The sequence below is a fragment of the Apiotrichum porosum genome (genome assembly GCF_003942205.1).
Source record: "Apiotrichum porosum strain DSM 27194 chromosome Unknown scaffold_8, whole genome shotgun sequence".
Classification (NCBI taxonomy): domain Eukaryota; kingdom Fungi; phylum Basidiomycota; class Tremellomycetes; order Trichosporonales; family Trichosporonaceae; genus Apiotrichum; species Apiotrichum porosum.
Window position 1 is genome coordinate 400,800 of NW_021167115.1, and position 13,854 is coordinate 414,653.

Here is a 13,854-nt window from a genome sequence, read left to right on the forward strand (position 1 = left end):
ATACCATTGTGAAACCGAGTTTGTTACCATGTCATGTAAATAATCGTGTGTCTGTCACGTTCCAGTTCCATGTTGCACGAGTTAGTGTCGCGGCCATTGTCTGTATCCTCTTTATTTATTTCGCATCTCTCTCTCTCTTCTCTACAACCCCCCAACAACGACCCGAGACACCCTCCGCCTCTCTCTCTCTCTCTCTATCTCTAGAGCCAGGCAAAGTCGGTCACGTTGTCAATGGCCAGACCACCCACGCGCGTCCACTCGCCGCCGGCCTTGACCTCATACACCGCAATGCCGCCCTTACACATGCCCGCGAGCGCGACATACTTGTTGTCCGGGGACAGGGCCATGCCGCGGATACAGCAGCAGTCGGTGCGGACCCATTTCACGTCGTTGTCGAGGCCCGTGGCGCTGTTGGTGGTGTACACGGCCACGGCGTCGCCGGGCGCCACGTCGGCGGGGGCCAAGGCCGCGAGCGTCGGGTTCATCTTGGACGCGTGCAGCTCCAGGCGGTTGGAGGCGTACACTTCCTGTGTGGCTGGGTTGAGGACGAGCTCGGCGCCGTCCATGAACTTTGTGTAGGCGGCCGGGATGCTCGGGGGCAGGAAGGGGACGGGCGTGGCGAGGGGCGCCGACGTCTTGGTCGCCGTGGCGGGAACGCGGCGACGGTGTGGCCCATCTCGCCGAGCACGTAGATGATGGATTCTGCAGAGTCAGCTAATGTGCGCATGATCATGGTTTAACGCCGCCCTACTCACCGTCCTCGGAGAGCACGAGGTGACGCGGTCCGTATCCAGGCTCGCACTGGATGTAGTCGGCGACGGCAAACTGGCCGTCGTTCCTCTCCACCACCCACACGCGGTCGCTGCCCAGGTCAGCGACGTACAGGCCGCGCTTGCCCTCGATACAGTGGTGGGCGTGGCTGCCGTCCTGGCGCTCCGGGTTGGGGGCAGGCGAGGCGGCGTAGGGGAAATCAAAAGTGACGCGCTGGATGTCGGTGCTGGACAGAGTTCCGTCCGCGGCGAGGGGAATGTACACGATCGAGCCGCCGAGGTACTGCGAGTCAGTCAGCCGAGGTGCTTTACTGGCGGCCACTGGCAAGCGAATGAGTCGCTAGACCAGAAGCTGCTGGGGATCGCTCGCGACGGCTCTGCGGCCTTGCAGGTGTTACTCACGTTGGAGATGACGATGCCCTTGCCGTCCTTCATGATATGGACTGCATGTTAGCGGCTGAGATTGGAGACAGCGACCCAGCCTCATTGCTGACGGTATATAGCAGCAGAGAGAAGCAACAGCCTATACTCACCATGGCACGGGGCGCCCTGGGTAGGGACTTCGCTAGTGACGCTGACCTTGCCGTCCGCGAGGTTGAGCGACAGCGCGCTGCCGCCCTCCTTCTCCGACACCGAGTACAGCGGGCGCGAGATCGAGTAGACATCGCCGCCGGTGGACGCTGTGGCCGTAGGGGGGACAGCGATCCAGCTGGGGTTCTCGGGCGCCGGGCTGTCCGAGACGAGCTTGAGGGCCTCGCTGGTGTCCTTGGACGGGTCAAAGGCGAGGAGCGCAATGGAGGGGCGGTAGCCGCCGGCGAGGATGGTGTAGGCCATCGTACAGGAGCGTTTTTGGAAGACAGATGCAGCGAGCAGAGTGAGTGAGAGAAAGTGAGAGAGAGAGAGAGAGAGGGAAAGGAAACAAGAGCCAACGAGCCGACGTGTTGCGATAAAGAGGCAAACGAGCCGACGCAGGACACGGTAAAAGACCGGTACGTCGGTCCATTTGTGCGGACGCTCGTAGTGTGTTGGCGGGTCGCGAAGGGCCCCTGTATAACCCGAGATTAATCCAGAGTTGAGCCGCTGCAGTACCGCGAGTTCAGCCGTGCGGTGCGCCTATGTGGGCTTGTGGTAGGCATGCTGCATGTGCCAGAGAGCTGTTTTTGCTCTCTCCGCTGGCCGCTGGAATGTGAGGAGGCATGTGCGTGCGTACTATTACCAGCCAGCGTGGGGGCCACCCAACCCATCATTTGTCCCTGTAGCCACATTGAGGCACGCGCAATGCCTCCACTCTTTCCCTCCTAGCAGCAAAGACTAGCCGGATGGACACTTTGGTGCAAAGGACACACAGGAGAAAGGGAGAGGTACCGAGCAGAAAAGGCCGAAAGAGCAATCTTGCATCGCGAGAGACCGAGTTTACATCAAGAGCAAGTCGCCTCGACGGCCATTTGTGTGCCACAGGCCACAGGGTTTGGTGGGCAGCGACGGGGAGAGGGGGTGTGAGAGCGTGGTCCGGGCCCGCACTGTGGGCTGTTTTATTGCGTAGTGTGCGCGTAAGCTGCCAGCATACGTAGCAACCTGCACACGGGAATGCATCCGGTCCCTCACACCCTCCCTCTCGAGCGTCCAGTGTACCAGTGTTGCACGCGGGAGTGAGAGAGAGCGGATCGCTCATGGCCGGCGACCAAAAGTGGGCAGTGAGGGAGAGCGCTCATGTGGGTGGGTGGGTGCCTTGCCAGGTCAAGGTACATCACCCTTCTAACCACGCAGCGAGAAAACCCATGCCCGATCTATTCGACAGTGCAGTAGAGCAGCAGCAGCATGCTTTGGCCTGTGGCCTGTGGCCTGTTGGCCTGTTGGCAGAGCTGCCAGCGCTGAACCCGTTTGTAGCCAGGTTCACACCCATGGCGTGCCTCCCCGCAGTGACGACGCTCACTACTCAAAGTTATATGGACAACGGTGGGATCCCACAGGATGCAGGAGAGAGTCTAGAGTGAGAGTGGTGAGTCATCCCGCGCATATGAGCAAAACGTCGGACATGACTCCCGAGACTGTTTGTTATCCCGTCTCCATGAGAGTTCATTCCCCCCCCCCCCAACCCACGCCTAGTTTGCTGCATGGACACAGTCATTCATTGCACGCGCATGTTGCACAAAAAAGGTCCTTGGCCTCTGTACCTCTTGCTTTGTAACTGGGACGTTGAGACGACGATGCTGACCCTTGAGGTCCGCGTCTCCAAAGGATGAAACGCGCAAGAAGTGTGTGTTGGGTTTAAAAAGTGGCCACCCAAAGGAGTTCCGTGGTCAGTAGTTGATGTTGGCGGCAACGGCGGCGGCGGCGACCGCCAGGGGGTGTGAGGGAGCGAGAGAGAAGGAGTCAAGAGGGGCAACAAGGACACGACGCTTTTCCGATTCTAGCCATAGTTGGACAAAACGGAGAGAGGGGGGAGGCAGATGAGGCAAAAGGACGGCGGCGGCGGCGACGACGACGACGGGGAGAGACGAAAAGGAGAGAGAGAGTGTGTGTGAGAGAAGGGGGAGTGGCAGCGTATCCCACCGGTGACACGGCGGACCCCCCTGTGCAACCCCTGGTGGCCTGGTGGACGCGAGGTGGGTGCGTATATGCATGTGGCCATTGCTGCCATGCTGCTGGCTGTAGCATAGGGACGAAGAGGTTCCCCCTCCTCCTCTCCCCTGGGCTGGCCGCGGGCTCTGCGTTCTGCCTGTCGATCCAACAGGTCTCAGTTTGTAGGTCTCACTTTGGACGCACACTCTGCACACACGCCTCTGGCCTTTCGCCCGCGCAGCCCGCCCCGCCCCCCGTGTGCCCATATCCCACCACCATTATCCCATCCATCCTCGTTCGCACTTTCCCCAGTCCCTTCACATCGCATTCCGCCTCCTCCTCACCATCCTTCCATCTCATCCACACCACACCATACATCCGACACCCCAAGCATACACAACCTCCCCCAACTGGCACCAACTCGGCCCCTCTTCGCCAGCCCCCCCTCTCCCCCGCGCGCTCTCCCACTCGTCTCCCGCCGCCGCCAATTCATCCGTCTGTGCCCTTCGCTCAACCGTCGCACCTCCGCCAGTCCGTTATCCATACAACACACCCCCAGTCTTCCTCGCCCCCCTTCTCCTCCTCCCCTCCCCCCACTGTCCCAGCATCCTCTTCCACAGCTGCGCCGCGTGGCCGCGCATGCTTAGTCGCTAGTGTTCGCGCAGACAGCGCACGCTAGCGCCGCCCCAGACTCGAGCTCGCGCCGCATCCCGACGCCGAGGCAAGGCCCAGAAAGAGCCAAAGGGGGCAGGCAAACGCGGCCCGCCCCCTCTCCCTTCCCCGTCTGCTGCGCTCTCCGTTGCCCGCTCCCGCCTGCTGCGGTGTTCGCGTGCGCACACGGCTTGCACTGTATTCACACCATTGGCTCCTTGTAGCAGAGGACCTTTTCCGCGATGACAGCGGCGCCGCCGGACGACCCCGACGACCCAAGACTGGCATCGTCGTCGGGTTTGGCAGCCATGCCAGCGTCGACAGTTCCATCCGCACCACTACACACACCAGCGTCAATGGCAGCAGCCATGGCGGCCCATGCGACGGCTGAAGTGTCCCCAACGTCGCCGTATGACCCGCTGCCAGCGCTCGCGCCGCGCCGCGCGGCTAGTGTCCATCACGCAAGGCACAGTACAATCGACACCATGGAGCCCATGCCTATGCCCGGCGCCATGCCGGGCGCCATGCCGTTCCCTGCTGACGAGTAAGTGTATCCTCTGCGAGGTTGGATGCGTGTCCTCGGACACAGAGAGAGGAGAGAGAGCGCGAGAGAGAGCGCGCGAGAGAGAGCGACGAGTGTTGCCCCGGAAAGATCTCCGTCCGCTGACAATACGCCCACACAGTCCACCACACTTCGACGGTCCGAGTTCTGCTCCGCCCACCCCGAGCGTCATCTCTATCACACATCCATCCCCATTCATTCACACACACCATCCTCGGCGTGGATCGCTCACGCCTCTCGGTCTCAACGTCATCTCCCCCGTTCCCCCGTCGCAGGTTAGCCACGAGTCGAGCCCGTTGCGCTCCGTGGGGTTCCTCCCAAGTGGTGGCGAGTTTACGCTGGACCCTCGTCGCGACTCGGTCGCATCGACCTCGTCCAACCTGACCATCACGCGCCCCGGTGTGTCGGGCTCGCGCCGGCGGTCGTCGCTCACGCCGTCGTTGCCAAACCTCGCCCCGCCAACAAACTTCAACCCCTCCAAGCGCCGTTCGTCGCTCACCCCATCCCTCCCGACCTTGGCCGCACCATCGCCCACGCGCGCTCTTGTTACCGCCCGCCTGGCTGGGCGGACAGCTGTCAGCGATGGCGGTCACGCCTTTTTGCCAACACACTCGCGCACCATGGACTCGATCTCAAGCACGCGTCGCATATCAAACGCCCACATTGGCGACACGCGCCGCGGGTCACTCCCACACCTCTATTATGGAGCATGGACGGGGCCTGGAGAGCGTTCTGCGGCCTGGAACCCCACATTAGCGACCCAGCGGGGCAGCGTGGACGACTCCCAGCACCCTGCCCCAGGAGTGGCCGACCCCCTCATCGACCAAACTTTCCGTTTCGGATGTCCGCCCAGCTCAGCAGCTGCTGGACCCAGTACCATGCGCGCTGCCGACCTGGCGGCTACCGAGGACGTGACGGCCTCTGGATCCCTGCATCGTATCGCGCAAATAGGCAGCGCGCGCCGCAAGGAAAAGTCGGCGTTCGAGTTGGCAGAGCAAGAAGAAGCAGAACGACAGCGCCGTGCCTTCCTTGCTGCGACGTATGGCGAGGACAGCCGGCGAGCACGCGCCAGGCTGAGTCTTGGTGGAGCGTCCGGCGTGTCACCAGGATCGCCAGCGAGCACGCGCCGCCAGAGCTTGCTACTCTGGGAGCGCATGAACAAACCACCAGACGGCAGCGCTGGAGCCCCAGCTGCGGCCGCACCGGCCACCATGCCGACCGGTGGGTTTGCGGCGGTGCCAGGCCTGGCGGGGATGCAGAGCCATACCGGCCTCGTCGGGATTCCTGGTATGGGGGATGAGTTTGGTCGGCGTCCTTCGCTGCCAATGAACATTCCCGCACGCACACCACCAACAGAAGCGTGCTCGTCGTTTGACGACCAGAACATTTGGGACCACCCTGACTCCCTTGCTTACCTGGACGACGTGAGTCACACAAAGTATGGCCGACGTTGCTGACGCTCAGACTCCCCAGAGACCCCTTCCACCGCTTTTACCGCTGTCCGACCCTGTCCCCCGTCTCCTCCCATCCACCTTGGCGCTCCATCGCGCAACACATTTGCTCAACTCGCGCAACCTCGCACCAGAACCACTACCTGCCCCATTACCGCCATCCCTCCACCCACCAAATCCTGTCGACCTGTCCGAGTTTGACATTGACTTTATCCTGGCTGGTTCCAAGACCAACCTTGGCCGCGCCGGTAGCCAAAGCTCTGCCAAGCACCGCACGAGCGGGGGCGATGGCCCATCATCGACATACCGCAAAGACATTGTCGAGGAGGAGGACACCTTTGCCAAGTTTGTTGGTGCGTTTGACGACGAGTACGGCGACCGCCGCGGCGACTGGACGTTTAGGGCATGTTCGCCATCCTCGTCAGGCGACATTTTCCCTATCAGCGACAATGAGCTGGGTGGACCGCTCGACACGACACGTCCTCGTCCACGTGCCGAGTGGGACTGCCACGGCGCCGGCAGGTTTGAGATCTACCCCAACGGCGACGTTCGGTCAGTCGAGTCGGGTGCCGTGTGGCGGATGCGCAAGACGAGTGGACGCGAGTTTGAGTTTGAGCAGCCCCTGCGCGCATTTTCCAGTCTGGCGCCAGAGCCCATCCTCGGGCCCAACGCGCCGCAGCCCCTCGTCATCTCGCCATGTGCGGGTTACTCGCTTGCCAGTAAGCTCGTCCACACCGAGAGTGGTGGCGTCAAGCTCCCCTTTTCTGTGCAACGCGAGATGGCATCACGGGGCAGCCGCGTGTCGCGCCGTTTTGCTGCTGCGCGCAACCGCCAGAGCATCTCGGAGGCTCCAGCAGAGCACCAGGCCGCCTTCCAGCAACACCTCCAGCAACAGCAACAGCAGCTGGAGCGTACACGTCGTGTCGGCAGCGAAGACTCTGACGCCACGGCCCTCCCGACACCAAACAACAAGCGCCACTCGTCCATTACTCCCCGCCGCTCCACCACGTCGCCGCCATCCGTGTCCCCGCCCAAAGAGGACAAGGACCCCAAGCGGTCTCAACGGAAACATTCGCAAGAGGATGACAAGCAGGGCAAGCAAAAGTCGTCCCTGTCGGGTGTTCTCAAACGTGGTCTGTTCCGCGCGTCCAACCTCGTCAAGGACTATGAGGACCGGAAAGAGCGGAACATGAACGGGCACGGTCACGGCCACAGCCACGGTAGCCACGGAACGCCCCACAAGGGTGGTGGTCTGATGACCAGCAAGAGTCTGCCCGTGCCCAACGACCGACCCTCCGACAGGAGCGACTCGGCGTCTGCGTCTTCGTTGCAGTCTGGCCAGTCTCAGCGATCGTCCGCCAGGTACACTACGAGCGAGTCTGCCGATGAGCTTGCAGACTGGCCCGACGACGCTCCATTTGGCTCGTTGGGTCTGGGTATCGAGGACGAGCAGAATGGTGGCCAGCCGTGGAAGGAGGGCAAAGCGTGGGACGGCGTGCCCGAAGAGGCACTGGCAATGGTCATCCCTGTCGAGGGCAAGAGCCAGTCTCCGCCATTATCCAACACGCATGCGGCTACCCAACCGTTTATCAACCCCTTCTTTGTCGATGGACCACGACAAGCTCTACTCGTGTGGTTTACACCATTCAACGCCACCGCCCCGCCCAGCCACCACGACTCGCGCTTTGGCTCGACGTCGACCTTGTTCAAGATCAACGAGTCGCCAACCCACGAAGAGTCGCAGCAGCATGGGTCGTCGCTCGCGCTGTTACCGAAACTGCTTCGTCCGCGCGCAAACAGGCAAGACGTGCCACAGAGCCGGAGCCTGTCTTCCACCAAGCACCTCACGGGCATGCCGCACACGCCGTCGCCAGACTTTGACCTAGAACCCGTCATTGGACGCACCCGCCGAGAATCGCGCAGCCTGCAGCCCCTTCCATTCAAGGCGTTCCGCATCGTCGCCAAGGTGGTCGACACGGAAGACCTGCGCTCCGAACCCGAAGTGCCCGTCATTGGGTTCGAGCAGTGGACCGAGCAGTTGCGCACCGGCAAGCCCGCGAGCCCACACACGCCGCCCTTGGAACCGTATCCGCACGTACCCGCCACGGTCCCCGAGGAACGGCCGCTCGCGGAGATGAACGTCAACAGCGTCATGTCTGGCCGAGCGTTCCCGACCGTCATTGCCGTGTGCCACTCGCACAACACGGGCGTCGAATTCGTCCTCGAAGGCCTCGACCGCCTGGGCCTGTGCAAGGGCGAGAGCGCGTGGGGTCCCACGGGATACGAAGAGTGGCGCGGCACAGGCCTGAGCGAAAACGGCCGCCAGACGCTCGACCTGCTCTGGGCAGCGTGCTCGGCCGTCATGGGCCTCTAGAGACCGACAGACGTAGAGCACAGCGCACAGCAGAAAAAAAAAGCCATCTGTTTTTGGTTTCTATGTCTCTTCATACACTTTCTCCCTCTCTTTCTCTCTGCTGCTTTTTTTTTTACCTCTCTCTATCTCTTATCTGTATTATCCCATTCACCCATCCAACCCCCCACCACCCACATCAGAGACAAAGGCTAGAGTCGCTGCACGCTGCCACGCCACTGCCCATACCTCTTCCTCCCCCATCCTCCCGGCCTCCCCCTCGCCTCCCCTCATCATTTAGCTGTCGGCGACACGATTTTGCATGCATGTTATGGATACGCAATGCGCCTGGCTGCTGTGGACGTCGCTAGGCTGGGTGATGAGTGACGGTCATGGTGGTGTTGCTAGGCTGGGTGATGAGTGACGGTCATGGTGGTGTGGTGGTCGTGGTGTCTCGGAAATGCCACACTGAGCTCAGGCGCGCGCTTGTCGAGTTTGCGTACCCGCCGCGCTTGTGTCATGCATGTATGAGACGTGCGCGTTGACACATGCCACCTCGTGTATCGTGTGTATTGTTTACGCCTGATTGGCGCGCTTGGGCGCGCACGTTACACATATGCCCTTTTAGCACCCATATGGGACACCACATGCTCAATCTCGATCAAACCCGTTTCTTAGGCCAGGTTCAAAGTAGGTGGCGGGGGGAAGGGGGAAGCGGGCCGGGGGGTGTGGGGGATCTATGGACCTCTGGACCCCTCTGGACCTCATCTACTCGCCGCTCCCTTTTGGACACGACCCGAGACAGCCCAGCCCGTCTGTGGGCCCGCTGTCGGTCCAACCACCATGACGCACTACTGGAAGTACCTGCAACGCGCCATCCCTCTGTCCCTCGTCTCGTCGCCATTAGGCTGGCGCCGACGAGTTGTCCCAAGAGGGTGGGCACGGGGGGGACACTGGCGTTGGCTGACCGACTCGGTGCCAAAGCCCGCTTCTGGGCCGCGATGGCAGAGACGCAGACACCGGTGCCCCATCCACAGTACCATGGTGCTGGCGATATCGGTATTCGGCGGCACTGTGCAGTCAGTGCACACGCGGCTGGCGCCTGACCGCCTCGACTGGGTCCATGCATCCATGGATATCCATCGCCCCGCCCTCCCCCCCCCTCCCTGCACATGTCAATCTCGGCCTGCCACGGCCGACACTCATCCGACGGACGAGGGGGGGCCACAGCCGTGTCGATCCGTCGAGCTCGGGTAAAACCTCGAGTATCTCCCCGCTTACCTTTTTTGCCCTGGCGCAAACTGACGCGACCCAAAAAAAAAAAGAAAAACAGCAACAGAAAAAAAAGGGGAAGAGTCCATCCCACGCAGGGACGGCCAGGCCAGGCCAGTACCGGCCGACACATTGCATCGCTAGCCATGACGGCGTACGGCACCCGCGACATGCTGGGCCACATGGGCAGGCGGGGATGTGCGGGGCCGGAACTTGGAGACGTTGGTGCTAGCGCGAGCGCAAGGCGAGGGCGAGTTGGGCGGCCCAGGGCGAGCTTAGATGTGGAAAGACCCGACGAAAGACCGAGAAGACCGATGAACAACACGGAACAGGACTGATCGGACTGACGTGCAGTACAGCAAGCAGTACATGAGCTTGGTGCGTCACAGTAACCAAAGACAGTGCTCCTTTGCGCGCCCAATGAGCAGTGCTTCATCGCAGATAATGCCTACAAACTTCTTCCTCCCTAAATGCACGTAGTATTTTGTTTTTTGGTGTTGAGCCGTCCAAGAATATGCCTTGAGTTTAGAGCTCTTTTACATCATACCGCCCATGCCGCCCATGCCACCCATGCCGGGCATGCCGCCCATGCCGGGAGGGGGGTTCTTCTCCTCGGCGTCAACGACGCAGGCCTCCGAGGTGGTGAGGAGCGAGGCGACGCCCGAAGCGTCAACGAGGGCGGTGCGGACGACCTTGAGGGGGTCGAGGATACCGGCGGCAATCATGTCGCGGTACTGCGAGGTGGCGGCGTCGTAGCCCCAGTTGAACTTGTCAGTGGCGGCGAACTCGTCCGAAAGGAGGCGGCCGACGACGACCGAACCCTCCTCACCGGCGTTGTTGACAATGGTGCGCACGGGGCGGCGGATGGCCTGGCGGATGATCGACACACCGAGCTTCTGGTCAAAGTTGTCGACCTCGATGGCGTCGAGCTGAGCCGAAGCCTTGAGGAGAGCGGTACCACCACCGGGGACGATACCCTCCTCGACGGCAGCGCGGGTAGCGTTGAGGGCGTCGTCGTAACGGTCCTTCTTCTCACCGACCTCGACCTCGGACGAGCCACCGACCTTGATGACGGCAACACCGCCGCCGAGCTTGGCGAGGCGCTCCTGGAGCTTGGTGCGGTCGTAGTCCGAGGTGGTGGGGTCGGCAATGACGCCACGGATCTGCTCGCAGCGGGCCTGGATGGCCGACTTGTCGCCCTCACCGTTAAGGATGATGGTGTCGTCCTTGGTGATGGTGACCGAGCCGGTGGCACCGAACATGTCGGGGGTGGCCTTGTCGACCTTGACGTCGAGCTCGTCGGTGAAGACGGAGCCGCCGGTCAGGATGGCAATGTCGCCGAGGATCGACTTGCGGTTGTCACCAAAGCCGGGGGCCTTGACGGCAGCGACCGAGAGCTGGCCACGGAGCTTGTTGAGGATGATGGCGGCAAGAGCCTCACCGTCAATGTCCTCGGCAATGATAAGGAGGGGGCGGCGCGACTGGGCGGCAATCTCAAGAGCGGGGAGAATGTCCTGGAGAGCCGAGATCTTCTTCTCCGAGAGGAGGATCATGGGGTTCTCGAGCTCGACGCGCTGGTTCTTGGCGTCGGTGATGAGGTAGGGCGAGATGAAGCCGCGGTCGAAGCGCATGCCCTCGGTGATCTCAATCTCGTCGTCAATGGTACGGCCCTCCTTGACGGTGATGACACCCTCCTTGCCGACCTTCTCCATGGCCTGGGCAATGATCGAGCCAACGTGCTTGTCGCCGTTGGCCGAGATGGTGGCAACCTGGGCAATCTCCTCCGAGGTGGTGATCACACGCTTGTTGGCCTCGAGGACCTCGAGAACCTTCTCGACGGCCTTCTGGGCACCGCGGCGGAGGTCCATGGGGTTGCAGCCAGCAGCAACGTTCTTGACACCCTCGGCGTAGATGGCCGAAGCAAGAACGGTGGCAGTGGTGGTACCGTCACCAGCAGTGTCGTTGGTCTTCGAGGCGACGTCCTGGACGAGGCTAGAAAAACACAGTCAGCACAAAGAAGTCACAAGGCGGGACACAAGGCAAGGACAACCAACCAGCCACCACAAGTCCTGGCTGCCAGTTACTCACCGGGCACCGAGGTTCTCCACGGGGTCCTTGAGGGTGATGGCCTTGGCAACCGACACACCGTCCTTGGTGATCTTGGGGCCACCGAACGACTGAGCTGCAGAAATGTCAGTATAGCTGTTCTGCGGAAGAACGTGGCTCGGAAAGTAGCCGGCAAGCGAGAGAACAAGGGCCGGTGGAAAAAAACCACAGGTGACGCATGCCACGAGCTCGAGCAAGTGCGCTGTTCCGGGTCCTCGCTGCTGCAAAGACTCACCGATGATGACGGTGCGGCCCTTGGGGCCGAGGGTGGCAGTGACAGCCTTGGCGAGAGTCTCAACGCCCTTGAGCATGCCCTGGCGAGCCTCGTTGCCAAAGACAACGTCCTTGGAGCCCATGTGACGGCGGGGAGCGGCGGCCACCAGGCGGTGGGGGCGGGGGAGAGCGGCACGGGTACGGGCGAACATTGTGCTAGATAGACACAAAGGGGGGGAGGGGGGGGAGAGAGAAGGTGGTGGGTTGGAGAGAGGATGAAGAAGTAGCTGTTCGGCAAAAAGAGGAACGACGGGGGATGCAGCGGGCGGAGAGAGTAGCCAGCTGTAATGGAGTGACCGTGGGAAGGTTCTGGAAAAGTCGAGTTTCGCCGCCCATTTCCGTGCGCTACAGTGTGCGCGCGTTTGGGTCATAGCCGAGAGAGCGACGAGGGCTGCAGAGCGGCCGGGGTCGGAGGAACGGACGGAGCATGCACTCGCCGTCTTCTTGAACTCGAGCGTCCTTCATTGATCTCTCCCTCTAGCAAAACAATCTCCCCCCCCGTTTCTGTAGCCCACAATGGTACGCACCCACCACACCTACCTTGTACAGCCGGCCAACACGCTCACCCTCTCCAGTCTGCCACCTTCAAGTCGATCCGCGCCCTCCAGCCCCTCCTTGACCGCGTCCTCGTCCAGCGCTTCAAGGCCGAGACCGTGAGTCTACATCTCTCGCCGACGATTCAACGAGCGGGAGTCTCTTGGGACGGATGGACACCGCGATCGGACAGCGGCCACCCTTCACGCCTGTGTCATGGTCGTCGTGGTCAACAAAGTTGCTCGCCGTCGCTGCGCAAAGTACAGAAAGTCAGCGACGCGGACTTTTTCGGCCTTGGCCGTCGCAGCCCCGTCCCGCAGCTTGCTGTCTTGCTGGCCGAGCAGCGAAGACCTTGGGTTTGCCAGTCCGGGGAGCGCATGGCTAGAGATACGATCTGCCCGGGTGTCGGCAGCCGCCGTGTCCACGGAAGCGATCCCAACCGCTGGCCGTTGGGCGGGTCCAGTCCACTTGTTTGGTCGCGGGCATAGGCAGCTGCCCATGTCCATGCCTTCCTTCTGTCTGCTTGCTTGCTTGCTTGCTTGCTGCCCTTGTGTGCTTGCTTGGGCAATGTCCAACTGGCCAGCTTGGAGCGTCTAAGGCCACACTCTCTTGGCTAGTCCCGTCCCTTCCGTTGCCTCCAATGATCCTTCTCTCGCTCTGGACTCGAATCACCTTCCTCCCAACGTCCGCTAACGCCCACTGCAGAAGACCGCCTCGGGTCTCCTCCTCCCCTCGTCGGCTACCTCGTCGCCCCTCCCCGAGGCCACCGTCATCGCTGTCGGCCCCGGTGCCCCCAACAAGGACGGCGCCATCATCCCCGTCTCGGTCAAGGCCGGTGACCGCGTTCTCCTCCCCGGCTGGGGTGGTTCGCCTATCAAGGTCGGCGAGGAGGTGAGTAGAGTGGTGTTCTGGATTGGAGCCGGTTGTCGGGGAGTGTGAGGACCAGGATGTGCAGGCTGGAGTGACTCGAGCGGCGGAACTCTGCCAACACCTTGGTTAATTGGCTGTCGTGACTGGCTCGAGCTCTACTCTAGTTCCAGATTCTGGAGCGTTCGAGCTCGGCAGCTGGGTCTGTTCAAACAGCTGAGCCCTGATGGCCAACGAAGCGTCTCGAGGTGATATGCCCAGGCAACCAGGGCTCGCAATTGCGGTTGAGGTTTGGGGATATCGGCAGCAACCCCCGTCTCACTTGCCTCCTGCCCTCACTACACCCCCACTTCTCCGGCGACCATTCCCTCTTGCGCACAGGGACCCCCGCTGACTTGTCAACAGGAGTACCACCTCTTCAAGGACTCGGAGATCCTTGCCAAGATCCAGGAGTAA

General features: G+C 61.8%; 5 protein-coding genes across 5 annotated transcripts; 2 read left to right on the plus strand and 3 right to left on the minus strand.

The window, feature by feature from the left end:
- Nucleotides 1-200: 200 nt before the first annotated feature.
- Nucleotides 201-1,604, minus strand: EHS24_008925 (uncharacterized protein; the record flags this gene model as incomplete). The annotated part of the gene is made up of 4 exons (XM_028624224.1): nucleotides 201-702; nucleotides 752-1,053; nucleotides 1,173-1,213; nucleotides 1,304-1,604. 4 exons carry the CDS (start codon nucleotides 1,602-1,604, stop codon nucleotides 201-203), a joined length of 1,146 nt encoding a protein of 381 aa, XP_028475296.1.
- Nucleotides 1,605-4,185: 2,581 nt separating this feature from the next.
- EHS24_008926 (uncharacterized protein) lies at nucleotides 4,186-4,353 on the minus strand (the record flags this gene model as incomplete). The annotated part of the gene is made up of 1 exon (XM_028624225.1): nucleotides 4,186-4,353. The coding sequence occupies one exon, from the start codon at nucleotides 4,351-4,353 to the stop codon at nucleotides 4,186-4,188; it is 168 nt and encodes a 55-aa protein (XP_028475297.1).
- Nucleotides 4,354-4,468: 115 nt separating this feature from the next.
- Nucleotides 4,469-8,370, plus strand: EHS24_008927 (uncharacterized protein; the record flags this gene model as incomplete). The annotated part of the gene is made up of 3 exons (XM_028624226.1): nucleotides 4,469-4,527; nucleotides 4,667-5,969; nucleotides 6,019-8,370. The coding sequence occupies 3 exons, from the start codon at nucleotides 4,469-4,471 to the stop codon at nucleotides 8,368-8,370; spliced, it is 3,714 nt and encodes a 1,237-aa protein (XP_028475298.1).
- A 1,784-nt stretch (nucleotides 8,371-10,154) lies between these two features.
- Nucleotides 10,155-12,149, minus strand: HSP60 (chaperonin; the record flags this gene model as incomplete). The annotated part of the gene is made up of 3 exons (XM_028624227.1): nucleotides 10,155-11,610; nucleotides 11,707-11,800; nucleotides 11,960-12,149. The coding sequence occupies 3 exons, from the start codon at nucleotides 12,147-12,149 to the stop codon at nucleotides 10,155-10,157; spliced, it is 1,740 nt and encodes a 579-aa protein (XP_028475299.1).
- A 364-nt stretch (nucleotides 12,150-12,513) lies between these two features.
- HSP10 (10 kDa heat shock protein) lies at nucleotides 12,514-13,854 on the plus strand (the record flags this gene model as incomplete). The annotated part of the gene is made up of 4 exons (XM_028624228.1): nucleotides 12,514-12,516; nucleotides 12,573-12,650; nucleotides 13,237-13,422; nucleotides 13,804-13,854. 4 exons carry the CDS (start codon nucleotides 12,514-12,516, stop codon nucleotides 13,852-13,854), a joined length of 318 nt encoding a protein of 105 aa, XP_028475300.1.